Source organism: Brachyhypopomus gauderio, chromosome 17, assembly GCF_052324685.1.
Source record: "Brachyhypopomus gauderio isolate BG-103 chromosome 17, BGAUD_0.2, whole genome shotgun sequence".
NCBI lineage: Eukaryota > Metazoa > Chordata > Actinopteri > Gymnotiformes > Hypopomidae > Brachyhypopomus > Brachyhypopomus gauderio.
In genome coordinates this window covers 18,107,423-18,122,422 of record NC_135227.1, presented here as the reverse complement: position 1 = coordinate 18,122,422, position 15,000 = coordinate 18,107,423, and the positions used below count along the sequence as shown (strand labels likewise).

The window sequence follows — 15,000 nt, the reverse complement described above, 5'->3', positions numbered from 1 at the left end:
AAGTGAGTTTTTATGGAAACACACTGCACCAAATGAGTGATGCAAGATGGGACTTGTAGTAAAGGAGAAAAAGGGGCAGCAACACAACTGACAGCTACGAAAAACCTATGAGAGCACAGAGAAAGAAAGAGAGAGAGAGAGAGAGAGGAACATATAGAGAGAGGGAGAAACAGAGAGACTGAGAAAGAAAGAGAGAAACAGGCACAGAGAGAGAGAGACAGAGGGAGCGAGAGGGACACAGAGAGAAGCAGGAAGAGAAAGAACGAGAGAATTATAGCCCTTACCTGATCCTGGGGCTAGAGAGGGAGAGACAAAGCGAGGGAAGAAAAAAGATGAGTGAAAAGCAAAGCATTGAGGAGAAGAGAGGAGAGGAAAGAACAGGAGTTGGGGGGGGGGGAGAGAGCATGGCACTGAGGCCTCAGCATGTGATCTGATCTGAGACAGGATCATGTGTGTGTGTGTGTGTGTGTGTGTGTGTGTGTGTGTGTGTTCTTAATCTGTACCATCTACAATGAAATACTTCACCTGAGTGGCATGTTGGACGTATTCAGAACATTGGCTTTTCTGTATGTGGAATCTGAAAACATACATCTCTCACAAAACTAATCAACCAACTAAAAAATCCAATCAAAATGACACATTGTTCTAGCCAGTATTTCATTTCAAGCAAGTATGCTGTTAAAATTCATTCTTCATTATTCCACCGACCACTAAAACCATTCTGGGTCATTCTGGTGGCACACTCCAGATGAGTGTATCTTCTCTTTCCTCACTCTCCCCTGTACAGGCCGGTTATACGCAGACACCTTTGCACCATCGAGGGCTGCATCTTTACTCCAGTCTGGAGCTCAGAGTGGGTGGTGGTCTCTGGTCAGCTTCCCTTGCAAGTCTCCATCTTGTTCTGATGCTAAGTTTTGTGGGACGGCCTTGTCTACGCGGCGTCTGGATGGTATGATGCGGCTTACATTTTCTCCCAGTGTTCACAGAGATATTGACACACTTGTATATTATTTGGTAGAACTTTCCTATGTTGTAATCTCTAAATTTAAAATTATTTCAAGGTAGAAGCCAATTGTAAGACAATGGAGTACTCATTAGAGTAATATTGTTTCATTTGTGTCAAACTGGACCTTCCATAACACATAGGTTGAATACTTGTGTGCCTTTCACTTTACAAATTTTTGCACATAAAACCAATATGACATTTAAAAAGTTAATTATAAAGCCTTTTTAGAATTAAATATTACATAAAATATCAGCACAAACGTGTCATTTGTAATCTAGATGACTAATGAATTTTAAGTGGACTGAATACTTTTGCAAGGTCCTGTATACAGATACACAAGCCTCCGTAATGTCCCCTACACACCAAAGAGGACTGCAAGTGTAGGTGTGTCCACTGTAGCCAATCACATACTGCAGTGTTGCAGAAATCTGCGCTCATTCTCGATCTTATTCTAGAGTTTATTTCAGAGTTCTCACTCGCATGCCAGGAGGTGTGTAAATAGGTCAGAAGGTGTGTGTATGTTTGTTCTCTTTGAAAAAGCACAATAACCATGCCAACAAGACAGCATGTTCCTTCTGTGTGCGGTAAGGTAAGGGTGAGGGTCACCTTCCCATTGCCATGGTGTCCTGTACTAGTTCACTCACACGGGACCGTATGAGAAAACACATACAGCTGTGATGCTAGACAAATACAAGATACACTCTTTGCTTCCTTTCTGATTCCTCCTTCATTTCTCTCTCTTTCCTTTAGCATATCTGTCTGTGTACACAAAAACATGTTACTGAAGCATTTTTATTGAGTCTGTAATCAGAATTTAGAGTGTGTGCAAAAGAGAGAGAGAGAGAGAGAGAGAGTGTGTGTGTGTGTGTGTATCTGTGGTGGTCCTGTCCCAGAGAGAGCAATGCTTGGCTTATGGCAGAAACAGAAGCAGAGAGACGACCATTGTATGAGCATGATGGCATAATCGAAAGGAAAAAAAATTAGATCTTAACCAAATCATTTTATTGCATCTCAAAGTTTATATCACAACAACTCTGTGCTAGAGAATGAATAATGGAGTAACTTACCTGTAGCACACAGCAACTATGTTCACCATTTCAAAATGGCATCAGTACCATCTTCCCATTAACAACCCCCCCCCCCTCCACCCAGGTGGACTTCATTTGACTGAAGTAGTAACGTGCTGGTTGATATGGACATGAAAAAACTCTGATGACAAACTGCAGTTTCTCTTTTACAGCAGCAAAGCCAAACGTCTGATAATGGATATCCAAAGTAAACCTCAACACCTCCTAGAACAGGTGTAGCTCAAACACACCTCCTAGAACAGGTGTAGCTCAAAAACACCTGCTAGAACAGGTGTAGCTCAAACACACCTCCTAGAACAGGTGTAGCTCAAACACACCTCCTAGAACAGGTGTAGCTCAAACACACCTGCTAGAACAGGTGTAGCTCAAAAACACCTGCTAGAACAGGTGTAGCTCAAAAACACCTGCTAGAACAGGTGTAGCTCAAACACACCTCCTAGAACAGGTGTAGCTCAAACACACCTGCTAGACCAGGTGTAGCTCAAACACACCTGCTAGAACAGGTGTAGCTCAAACACATCTGCTAGAACATTTCTACAACAGCCACCTGGCAGGACACACTCACATGACACATACAACCAGGAACCCCTGTGCTACTCAATACTACACTGACTAGCTAATGTGTTTTCCTTCCTTAATTTTTCACTGACCTGCCTCTCTCTCTCCCTCCCTCCCTCTCTTTCTCTCTCCTGTGCATGTGGATATATGGTAAATTGTGAATTCTTAAGAATACTGAGACTTAAGCTTATTTAGATCATAAATACTCACATAACTATATTTTCAATATATTTTAGGATCTTAAATTAAATACAGATATTTCATTTGTTAGACTGTAAATGTATCAAAGTGATTATTAAGGTTTGGAAAATTCAAGCTATATTATTTGATTTTGGAACTAATGCAAGTATCTTTGCTCTAGTACAGTGTCTTCTGAAATCATTCTCGTGAAATCTATTTGTAATTAACAGCCACACTATACAGTGAATCCCTTGTTTTGACACTTTTGTGACATCTCAACTTTGACATTGACCACCTTATAAAATTCTTAATCCGTTTCTTAATCCACAATCTACTTATCTTCTGATCACCTTTCAAAGTTAGCTAACAGTCAAGTCTGGAGAGGAGGAATACACGGCGGTCAGCAGCGCGCACACGGACCACACACTGCGCTCAGCTGCGCAGGTGAACGCGCATCACCGGTACGTGACGGACCGGAGCAGAGGCGAGGAGGTTATTACCTGGCGGAACGGCCTCCTATGCTGAAGCCCAAGTAACCTTCCTGGGGGAGCGAATCATCACCGAGTTCTTTCAGGTCTTGCGGCCGCAAATACTTCTCCGTTTCCCCGGTCATCGCATCCTCACCTGACGGCACAAACTCAGATGAGAATCAGGAGCTAACAGCAACTTGCTGTGGTATAACACACACACACACACACACACACACACACACACACACACCCGCGTCATACCGGCATCTAATTCGTAGTCGTTAGATAATTTATCATTGACACTTAATCCTGGCGAGTTTTTTCACAACTGAATTACACCCCCCCTTGACCAGTGTATCTGAGCGGGTGCATAACGACGCAGCCGCTCGCTTTGGACATGTGAATTAAGTTTTTTTTGTTTAAGTAGGTGGCAAAACACACAGTTGTTATATAACACGTAGGTTATAATACAATCTAATGACAACATATCCTTCACAGCGCAACTACAACTATGGTCAATGTTATTAATGTCCGTGTGGACGGTAAATTTCATCTTGCTGAAATATTTATGTAGTCCAAGCTGTGTGCCTGTGTGCTGCACCAGCTGACTGCGCTGTCGTACCGCAATGAAAACATGACCAAAAAAACCCCTCAGCATTACTCCGGTACCACAGCACCACAGCGCTCCCTCCATTCCGACCCACTGGACCTCCGTCCCCGCTGCAGCCCCGCCCCGCCGGCTCCTGTCACGAACAGCTGCCGCACTCCTCTCTCGCTAACCGGCCACCTAACACCCCCGGCCTGCCGCTCCTCCGTGAGGTACATCACCACACCCGATACACCGTGTACCGCTACACAAGACCCGCACCGCCGCCGTTAACGGCTCCGTTTTCACCGCCGTCCCCACCGCGCGCACAGGGGGCATGTCTCGCGCGCAGCGTCGCCTGCGTGCACGGTCCAAAATGCTGCTGTACTCACACCGTCCGACCCAAACACCGACAAACCCACGTGAGGAAACTCACGCCAAAGTGCAGTCATAACTCATACCGCAATGATGTCCTCTGTCAACGGATCCGCTCGCTTATGCCGTTACGTTCTTATTAATGCTGTTAATTTAATCGTTTCCAAATATATCTAAAGATAATTGCCGAACTGCCACACCAGAACCAGTGCGCAAAAAAATCCATTAAGGCTAGTTTTGTTCCGAGTAGCCTAAACTCGGTCAGAATCAGATCCAATCCTGATCGTTACACGGTAAACAACGGGCAGGGTGGAAGCCACTGGATATCTTTGTAAAATACGGACAACCGAGTTCTGGACGCACGGAGTGACCGGTGCAGGTGAGACCGCAAACCTTTGCTCACATCGTCAAGAAGCGTCGTGCCGCTGCGCTCAGAAACAAAACCGGGACGTGTGCGTGATTGCAATTGGGAGGCGAGCGCGTGGTAGCTGGAAACGGTGCACTGGGAAACAAAGCGCGCTCCGGATCATTAGTGAATGGGGGAAAGCGCGAGAGAAAGTGCGGCCAATAGTCCGTTAAACGCGCTCCGTCCAACTTCCACCGACAACTCGGAACTACGCAGCACGCACGTCACACAAGTGGCCACTTACAGCCCAAAGGGGGCGGGGAGACCTAGGAGCGGGTTTGTTCAACTGGAACGCAGGTGAATTCGGCAGTAAACACAAACATGCATGCCACCGAGACGTTAGCAAATAGGACGGGACACTTGTTTGCTCAATATAACTGCTAAACATGCTAAAGTAATTAATATCAATAGCAGTGTAACTTAAATGTCGTAGGTTTCTACACAAAACTAAATTCGAATGTGCATGCATAGTGTAAAATATTTGAATGCTAATTAATTTTTTTAGTTATTTTAAACATTGAGTTTTTTTTTTTTTTTGTGGCGTACACTTTATAGAAATGACTTTGCTTTTACTATTCAAAGTGTCGGGTTGCAATGCTTCCTTGGCAAGTTCTGCAGCTGAAGTGGACCCTTGTGGTCACCCAATGCCTCACAGCTCAGAGGGCTTGGCTAGCACACTACACTTCAGTTAGTACAGTAATGGAACGGCCCTTAAGATTCTGTCTGGGATTCTCCCAATGGGAAATAGGTAGAGGGCATGTTAAAACTGGGCGAGGGCGTGTTAAAAATGGCTTTGAATTGGGGTCAAAGAAAAGGAGAAAGCTTGGGAGACTGCCAGAACTTGCATGTTGAGGGTGATGTATGTCCTGACTGAAATTCAGATGATTTTACAGATTAAATATTATCTCACTTTTCCCACTATCAGTAAACTACTGTTATCTAGATTTACAAACAGCTTTTCTTTAAACAGCCAATTCCTCATTGGTCCTCCTTTTTACCACTGAAAACCCTTGGAGTTCAACAAAGAGGTTTATTCTTCACACATTTGGGAGAATTTCTGGGAGAATTTTGTTTGGGCGCCAATGCAGATAAGAAGAATGAAGAATTTAGCAAGGAGCTCGTCCTTGGGAATTTGAGCACACGAACTCCTCTTAAACTCGGCTGTCTCCCAACTGATCAAATTTATCAAATTTATCCAACTTCGCACGTAGAGCATTGATTCCATCCACGATCACCTCCAAGCTTTTACCAACAGTCACAGCCTGTGTTCCAACAGCTCTACCCACCGCATGGAACAGGAAATGATCTGGAGAATATTACGTTAGCTTTACATGCATTAGCTTCTAATGGCCCTTTCCCTGTCATATTATGTATCCAAACAAGTGTGTGTTTTTAAGCAGAGTTCCTGAACAGGGATTGTGTGCTAATACAATGGAGAAAGGAACAACGACAACAGGTGGTCTTCAGTTCAGCAGGACTAACCACACACACACACACACACACACACACACACACACACACACACACACACACACACACACACACACACACACACAGGTAGCAATGGTTTATGGGAATACTTAATTCAGTACCTGGGTTATAGACACACCAGTTTCCACTTATGTAAGTGATATGCAAGTGACTCCCACAAATCAATAGTAGAAATATCATATACAAGACAGTTCACAACCTTAAAGTGGCATGACCTGAGGAGGTCTCATGTGATCTGGCAGCAGGCCACATATACAACACACAAACACGAACAGATACTATCTTAGGAAAACAATACAGGCATAAAAGAACTAACAATAAACTACAAGCAAGCCTATACGCTTCTATGTCATCTGATATTCTTCTCAATCAAATGTAGCAAATATTTTAAAGATGACTGGCTTGACTATGAGTCATATTTACACAGAGGTGGACATTCCAGGTTCAGAAAGTAAAACTCCTTCCCAGGATTTTACTCAAGCTTGCTGGATTTTCTAATTAGTGCAAGCCAGGAAAAAATAGTGGAATCAACACAATCCAGGAAGCCTGAGCAAAATCTTGGTGAACCTGGAATGCCCACCTCTGTATGTACAAACTACATTCTACATAGTACTAGTTTGTGAGAGCCAGTCTACTGGAGTGAGTATTGCCTGCTTCTATTTTTGAGTTCTGTAACAATTCAGTAACCTACTTATTTTTCAGTGGTATGTCAAATTATTACAAAATGTAAATGAACACATGGGAAGGGAAACAATTTAAAGTCTTATAAACTTTGAGCTGAGAGAGAGAAAATCCTATAAGGTTAAAATCCATTAGAAAATCAAAGAGAAAAAAATGTTCAAAGCCATTTCATTTCTCACATATACAGAGAAAATAAAATATTAATTTTGAAAGGAGAAAGTTGACCATTAGAGAAAATTGAAGTGCAAATAAACATTCTTACAAATGACAACTTATTCTTCAAGGATACAAACAGTTTATTAAAAAAAAACATTAAAAACATCTATAGCTCAGGACACCCAGGTAATTGTAAATTTGTATAAAATATTTGAGAACACGATCAATTATGTACACTTTTTTATTACAAAATATTAGCAGATCTGATGGAGTTGAACCAATCAATCATTCACCCATCCTGATAACCACTGAATGCTTACAAACACAACTGAAGAATGGTGTAAATTTGTAAATGGTAGAAGGATTTGAGAAAGCCTAAAGGCAGTATTTTGGATGTATGGTTGTAGTCATGCTTTATATTAAAGAAACTACATTATCTTTAGATTCAGGTGCTCTTTGGTTGAAAAAAGAGAAACAAGTCTCTCCAAGGCACTCAGTAAATGGAAATGTCTTTATTATATTTATATATATATGACCAAACCATGAAGGACATGTCAATACAATAAAGACATTTTCATTTAAGGAGTGCTAAAAGTAGAATTAAAAATCTTCTAATATCACTCTCTTTTCATTAGACCAGCAAAATAAATAGCATAATAAAATACCTACAGATAATAGCGGACTTGTTATTAACCAGCTTAAAATTAATTGCGCTTGTGGAAATCGCATGCGTTATTCCTAACAAAATCACACCTGTTCTGGATGCCGTGTCCATCTAGAATGGGATATTCCACCTTCTTCTAGTTCTCACACTCCAATTTTGCAGCCAAATGACCGTTCAACATATGGGGTTTGAAATGCCTTGTTAGATCAGAGTCTTCTGTCACTGTCCATAGCCTATACTGTACACCACCTTTCTCCTGACCTTCATGGTCACAGGTACACCATCTACAAACAAGAAAACCAAGAAATTATACCTGTAATATGCATTTACAGTTTGAAAGCTGGTTCAACACGATGACCAAGTAACATTAACCTATAACCAAAGATAAGAGTAGTGGGAGCATAAGCAAACATGACATGGTCTACACATTATCACTTACTTTGCAGACTGTGCAGACAGGATGGTGTTACTAAATTAGGAGTAACTTTAGGAGCAACACTGAGAGTAACTTTAGCTAGCTTAGCCAGGTTAGCTAAATTTAAATTGACAGCAAAGGTTCACAGTAAATGATAAATGCTTGTCTTTCATTTCAGAAATGTCATCTATTTAAAAACTAATGATGTCTTTGATATCATTTGTGGTTTTTGTTCCTTGTACTGTGGGCTGTATGTTGATTTGAAGGCCATTAACAAACATTTGGCTAAATTTAGTAACACCATCTATCAGCCACATGTGGGCCATACAAGGGCTATTAGACATTAATGGGACTTAAATATGTAAGTGTTCCACACAAGGACAGATGTAGGTGGTATCAGCTTCTCCAATTTTCCATGTCTGGCTGTGATACAGTACAGATCTGGCTGTTTCTCATGTGGGCCAGAGCTCAGGCATAACCCACACCATGACCAAGGGAAAACGACCATGCAATGCTATGCCAGCAACGATGCGTGCAAAAACATATCTGTGACTTGGGGAGGTGAAATGGGAGGTGTGTCTGCTGTCTCAGGGGGCTGTTTCTTTAGTTTGGTGGTTAGAACACATGTTTATCTGTCTCAACCTGGGTTGGAACCTGGATACAGCTGCTGCCAATGCAACGATAACTGTCAAACATCCCACGGCCAAGTCCACAATAACAAGAGGTAAACTGGAAAAAGCATCTGGGTTCATGTTCTACACGTTCATTCACAGTAAAAAAAAAAAACACCAGTCAAAAGCATCTTTTCAAGTCTGCTCTCCACAGTGGGTGATTCAGAAAAATTATTTTTGGTGTTGTTGTGTTGTGGAAAAGCTTTTAAAAAAACATTGAGATAAGGTGTCACGTGACTCACAGTTACAAGAGGGCAGAACTTGTTGCCATGGCGTTTGCTGCAGCAGGGATTGTAATTTCGTGTTTAGCTGCTCGACTTCACTGTGTTTCTTCTTTCTCAACTTTTACCTTGTTTCCTTCTACTTCTACGTTCCTACTACACTCTACATGACCACTGTGACGTTTCAACATTTCCATTGTTTTCATGTTTTTTGTGTACAGACAGCTTTTGGAAAACAGACTTAAAAACTGCAGTTAGCAACTTACTCGTGTTAATGTGGACTAGGCCTCAGTAATGTTCAGGACATACCAGTACACACAATATTAACAAAATATAACAAAATTAAAAATACTTATTTACCAGGGTGTCTGACTCTGGTTGTCCTTGTAGTATTTTATCACTTGCAGCAAAGGCAGGGTCATCATTTATCTAGAGTAAAAAATCTTAATTATTACATTAAGTTCTAAACAAAACTTACTTTGTGAAAAGTTTAAAGAAAATGTTTTTAATAAAGCAGTCAAAGGCAGGGTCTATAAAGCACAGTATATGAAACAACCAACTATTTCCTTAAAATCAAAAGGTGTTCGGTACAGACACAACTTTTGATGAACTGGTTTAAAATGTACTGGGAAGTCTGAATCTATACAAAAATCGTGCTTTTCTGTGATATGATAAATAAAAAGATACATACCTGTTAAAGGAATATGAGAAAATGAATCACCGGAGGAATCGCTGTTTGTAATTGTGTACTTCATCACAGCAGTGTGTGTACTTCATCACAGCAGTGTGTGTACTTCATCACAGCAGTGTGTGTACTTCATCACAGCAGTGTGTGACGCTGCTCTTCCAAGCCGTGTCATCATGGACACACAGATCTGTATCTTTAGTCTGTTCTGAACTGTTGCCCACTCTGATCTACACAAGCTTGCTGGGAGCAGGCAGTACAGGTTTGTTTCGAGATGACATCAGCTTGTGACAAAGGTAAAGGGCTGTGTTTCTGTGGGAGTTACTGGCTCTTGCGTGTACTTTAGGCTTTGGAAGTTTGCAGACGCAAAAAGCTAGGACCACACAAAAGGAAAGGGAAAACACAGAAAAACACAGATGTCCTCGAAAAGGACTTAAAAATAACTCAGTAACCATTGGCCCTTACAATATATGTAAAACTAAGCTACTGTACTGAGGTGACATCCCACCACTTTGATAAGCTGAAAGTGGGTTTATTTGAAGAAGAAGAAGAAGAAAAAAATCTCTTGGTAATTTGGAGAACTGATCTGTACACATGAACTGGTAGGTAATAGTAAAACCAATCAGACTGTACATTGCTGCTGAGTGTGGGATATTCCCCAAAACTCACAATTGTTCCTTTGTTCAGCAAATTTTTTTTTTTTATCTGATTTCCTCTTAGTCACTGACTGCTCATGTTATATTTAGCTCGTGTTATAAGCATGAGCTGTGTTTTTAATGTTGCTACCCATACTAAGCTAGAATGTGATGTTCTTCACAGGCACAAGCTGCTGGTTATCTGCCCCTCCCCCTGCCCCTCCCCCTGCCCCTCCCCCTGCCCCTGATGTCACCCCTCCCCCTGCTGCCCCTCCCCTCCCCCTCTCTTACAGCAGGTGTTACTGGTGGGCCAAGTTATCATTTCCATGGAGATATCTCGTGAATATTACATAATCCTCACAAAGCAATTCTCTCTCTCTCTCTCTCTCTCTCTCTCTCTCTCTCTCTCTCTCTCTCTCTCTCTCTCATATTATATATATATATATATATATTATCTGTGATACTAGGAGGGAAACACCAGCTTATCTCTACAACTCTCACCAGTAGAAATAATGTCCCACCACGTTAATACAATCAATTGTATCATTCCAAAAATCCCCAGAACTCAAATGGCAATCCAGAGGAAGGCACAGTGTCACATCACACTTCTCTAGTATTGATATCGTAATGATGGGTCGGCGGAAGCAAGCCAGTGCTGCCCCCCAGTGGACAGGATGGCTGTGATAGGACAGTGTCTGTATAAATGCATCCTCAGCATGGAGGAGCCCAGGTTGCCCAAATGTCTGGAGAGATGGTCTGTCCTCCGTCTGCTCTATGGCAGAGGGGCTGCGTTACTCCAGCTTTCATATTACGCCATAAAAAACCCCAAAGATATTCCATTAGATTCAAGTGAGGTGACATACTTGAGCAGGTAAGTCTTCACTTATCTTTAGTTTTTAGAAACCATTTCAGCAATAAGCTTTGGACTCTAACTATGCTAAAATATTCCTCTTCTGCCGAGAGTCTGGAGACTAGGAGTCATTTGGTCAGCCAGTATTTTGGTACGTCTCCAGACATTCAAGGTGCCATCTATAAATGTCATCTCCCCAACACCTTCCACTCATGCAGCACTGAATCATCTCCCCCCGTGCTTCACAGTCAGGACTGTGCGTTCACCGCGGCCGCGTTTACGTCACACGTGTGGGACCCCACCAGAACTGGACACATTTATCTTGGTCTCAACTGAACAAAAGTTGTGCTACCAATATTCACCAGGCGTCTTACCATATTTTGCCATGTCTCACTATGTACCGAGTTTAATCCTGCAGTGTTATGCCAAAGAGCAAGCAGGGTATTGTTTTTTGGAAGCCATCCATGGACAGTTTGTGCAATGTCCTTCACACTGTCCGAGTAAAGCCTCCGGACCAACCCTCGGGTTTTCACAGCTGGACTGTGCAAGAAGTGGATCGCATCATGTCACGAGGACAGTCTCTACTGTCTCAGTGGTAAAATGTCTTGCTTTCTATCTCCTGATTACTGCTGCAACTGTTTTCACCGATTTTTAATTGCTAACAGATTTTTTCTATCTATCATGCATATATCTACACAGCTCATATGTTCAAAATTGAGAGTTTTGCTTTTCAAATGTAATTTAATAGCCATGTGTATGCAATTAGGCTAAATGGAAAACACAGGTGTACTTAAATTAGTTTTGATGATCACAGGTTTTCTAACAACTATATTCAGCATTGTTGCATTCGTTTTCTTTCTAAGGTGTTTATTTATTGTGCACTATTTACTACTTTGAAATAATACGACACTGCAATTAAGTGAAAAATTTGAGTAATTTGGAATGAAGTGACATTGCACAAGGTTTTTGTGTGTGTGTTTTTTGTGTGTGTGTGTGTGTGTGTGTGTGTCTGCATGTGTGTGTGTGTGTGTGTCTGCATGTGTGTGTGTGTGAGTGTGTGTGTAATTTACCGCCTCTGGCTGAATGGGGAAAGACTGTCACTGTAACTCTTTTGTGTAACTTTGTGTAACTGTTTTACAGTACAGTACACAACAACACCCGGAAGGTTCCAGTCAGCACTAGAGCTAAAGGGGGATGGGTCCTTCTTCCTCAGGATGACCCAACCCTGCTCCTGATGAAGCCTTCAACCTCCTCTAATGTACCTAACACAACCAGCCAATCTGAGGAGCTTCTTAATATCAATCAAGGTGGAACTGCAGCTACATCCATTTGAAAGGATTTAGGAGGAGCGGGATTAAGACTAAATTCTACAGGGTGGTTGAACTGCAGGAGCAGGATTAGGACTAAATTCTACAGGGTGGTTGAACCGCAGGAGCAGGGTTAGGACTAAATTCTACAGGGTGGTAGAGCAGGGTTAGGACTAAATTCTACAGGATAGTAGAGGTTGGAACCACCCAAGGTAAAAAAAAAATGGTGCAGAAAGAGGAAAACGAAGGGAAGCAGTTTAAACTTCCGTAAGCACCAAGTTCCTCATCAGTTATCCTCCAGAGCCACCAGCGCATTTCAGGATGTTTAAACACACACAGACACACGCACGATGATGACGCAACATGTTTTATAATGCAGAGAGATAGGGCAATCAGGGTTCAGCATCAGATTAAACCACAATAGGTAAAGTAAGCTTGCAGCAAAAGCAGACAACCCATCAGCATAGAAAGAGTTCATCAGAATTCACATTGCCAGAATACTTCGGTATTTGGTACGTAAATACTAAGTAGTTGTTTCCAAGTGTAGGTACTTAAGGTTATTTGTGTTTTCCTATTTATTTCCATTGTCAACAAATGTTTTCTATTTCATGCAAACGCTTACTTAAATTCTACACATGCAGACACATACAAACACACACAAATCTGTACACTTGTGTTATTTGTCTTTTTAAACATGTATCTGTCTATGTTACATTTTGCTACATAACTTAGTTTCACATTTGCACGTAACCCAGTCCAGTCTGACTGAATCCATCTAGCTAAAATCTTCAGGCATTTCTTGGTATTTCTGTCGCCAAAGAAAATGTTTTGATACAATGTTGAAATGTCAAGTCGCAAAATCCAAGATGGATGCTGGCCATGATACCAAGACACATGCCCAAGAAAAAGGCCTCAGGATAAAGGAAGCAGTCGCGATGTCTTACCCTCGTCATCCGACATGTCGAGGAACTCATTCATGGTTTCCGGAACATTCATCTTGTGTTTTTCCGTCACCGGGGGCTGCAAAGAAAAGATATATATGAACAAAAAATGTCAACATCAGTGGTTAATTAGAAGTTCAAAACTCTCGGTGAGAGCAACACAAGCTCTAGTTGCTACCAGCTCCTTCAGCATTTATACCAGGGTTAGAGTTTAGGGTTTTACTAGTGTTTGTGTTGGTGATGCAATGTAAAAGTTACTTGTGTTTAAAAAAAGAAAAGCAAGTGACTTTGTTGTCTTAGACAACACTCACGTTCAGCAGTCATTAGTATGCTTTGTATGTTAGTGGTCACCTTTATCTGATTGTATTAGTGTATTAGTTTCAGTTCAGTCAGGCATTAACTCCACTCCTATGTGTGTGTATGTGCCTGGGTGTGTGTGTGTGTGTGTGGGAGTGTGGGCTGTATTTGTGTCTGTATAATGTATATATTGTGTATGATTGTGTGTGTGTGTGTGTGTGTGTGTATTACCATAGCAGTGAGATTGTCATCAGTAACTCCTCTCAGCATGTCGACCACAGAAATATATCCAAGTCTGCGAGCAATAGACAGAGGTGTGTTCCCATTCTGAAACACACACACATACACACACAGCCCATACACACCACACACCATATACACGCATGAACAAACACATAGTCAGAAGTGTTGTACAATTTCAAAAGCAAATGTGTTTCATATTTCAGTCTGAAATGAAGTGTGTGTGTGTGTGTGTGTGTGTGTGTGTGTGTGTGTGTGTGTGTGTGTGTGTGTTACCAGCTTGCTGCAGCCGGCACGCTTCTATACTTACGAGTGTGAGATCATTTGGTGAGGCGCCATGCTGCAGTAGTATATTAATTATGTGGGTGTGCCCCTGTTGTGCTGCCTGGTGTAGAGGTGTGTACCCATTCTACAGAGAGAGAGAGAGAGAGAGAGAGAGGGAGGGAGAGAGAGAAGGAGAGGGAGAAGGAGAGAGAGAGAGAGGGAGAGAGAGAGAGAGAGAGAGAGGGAGAGAGAGAGAGAAGGAGAGAGAGGGAGAGAGAGGAGAGAGAGAGAGAAGGAGAGAGAGAGAGAAGGAGAGAGAGAGAGAAGGAGAGAGAGAGAGAAGGAGAGAGAGAGAAGGAGAGAGAGAGAAGGCGAGAGAGAAGGAGAGAGAGGAGAGAGAGAGAAGGAGAAAGAGGGAGAGAGAGAGAGGGAGAGAGAGAAGGAGAGGGAGGGAGAGTGATATAGATTTTTGCTTATAGACTTTAATTTCAAGTTGCAGATAAAAAAGTATACAATTAGCGTACAAGTTCACCTTTGTTTTGCTGTTGACCTTGGCCTGATTCTCTAACAGGAAGCTGACCATCTTCATGTTGCCATAGTGACAGGCCACATGCAAAGGTGTGTAACCTGTCTTCTCAGAAAAATGAGAGATGATCAAACTCACAATATTCAAATTAAGAGTGAATAATGAAAAAGTAGACATGCCCCAATGATGCTAAGGACAACATTCCCTCTCACAAACATACAACAGCACACGTTCTCTTTCTTTCTCTCTCTCTCTCACACACACACACACACACACACACACACACA

The 15,000-nt window shown here is 41.9% G+C and overlaps 2 protein-coding genes across 10 annotated transcripts in view; one reads left to right on the top strand and one right to left on the bottom strand.

Moving 5' to 3' along the window:
* The window catches only part of LOC143480792 (uncharacterized), a 123,806-nt gene extending 122,880 nt beyond the window's left edge, over positions 1-926 (top strand). The window contains exon 4 of the mRNA XM_076978632.1: positions 788-926. Within this exon, the coding sequence (XP_076834747.1) occupies positions 788-905 (118 nt within the window). The 3' untranslated portion in view covers positions 906-926. The remainder of the gene's footprint in view (positions 1-787) is intronic.
* The window catches only part of ank3a (ankyrin 3a), a 103,924-nt gene that overhangs the window by 37,831 nt on the left and 51,093 nt on the right, over positions 1-15,000 (bottom strand). For 8 of the 9 annotated variants that reach the window (XM_076978623.1, XM_076978624.1, XM_076978625.1 and 5 more), the window contains 5 exons: positions 14,720-14,818; positions 14,234-14,332; positions 13,915-14,010; positions 13,390-13,465; positions 3,333-3,456 (listed from right to left, as the gene is read on the bottom strand). In XM_076978623.1, the coding sequence (XP_076834738.1) occupies positions 3,333-3,456; positions 13,390-13,465; positions 13,915-14,010; positions 14,234-14,332; positions 14,720-14,818 (494 nt within the window). Of the gene's footprint in view, positions 1-284; positions 297-3,332; positions 3,457-13,389; positions 13,466-13,914; positions 14,011-14,233; positions 14,333-14,719; positions 14,819-15,000 lie in introns of all 9 variants that reach the window. The other variant, XM_076978622.1, reaches the window with a different exon arrangement.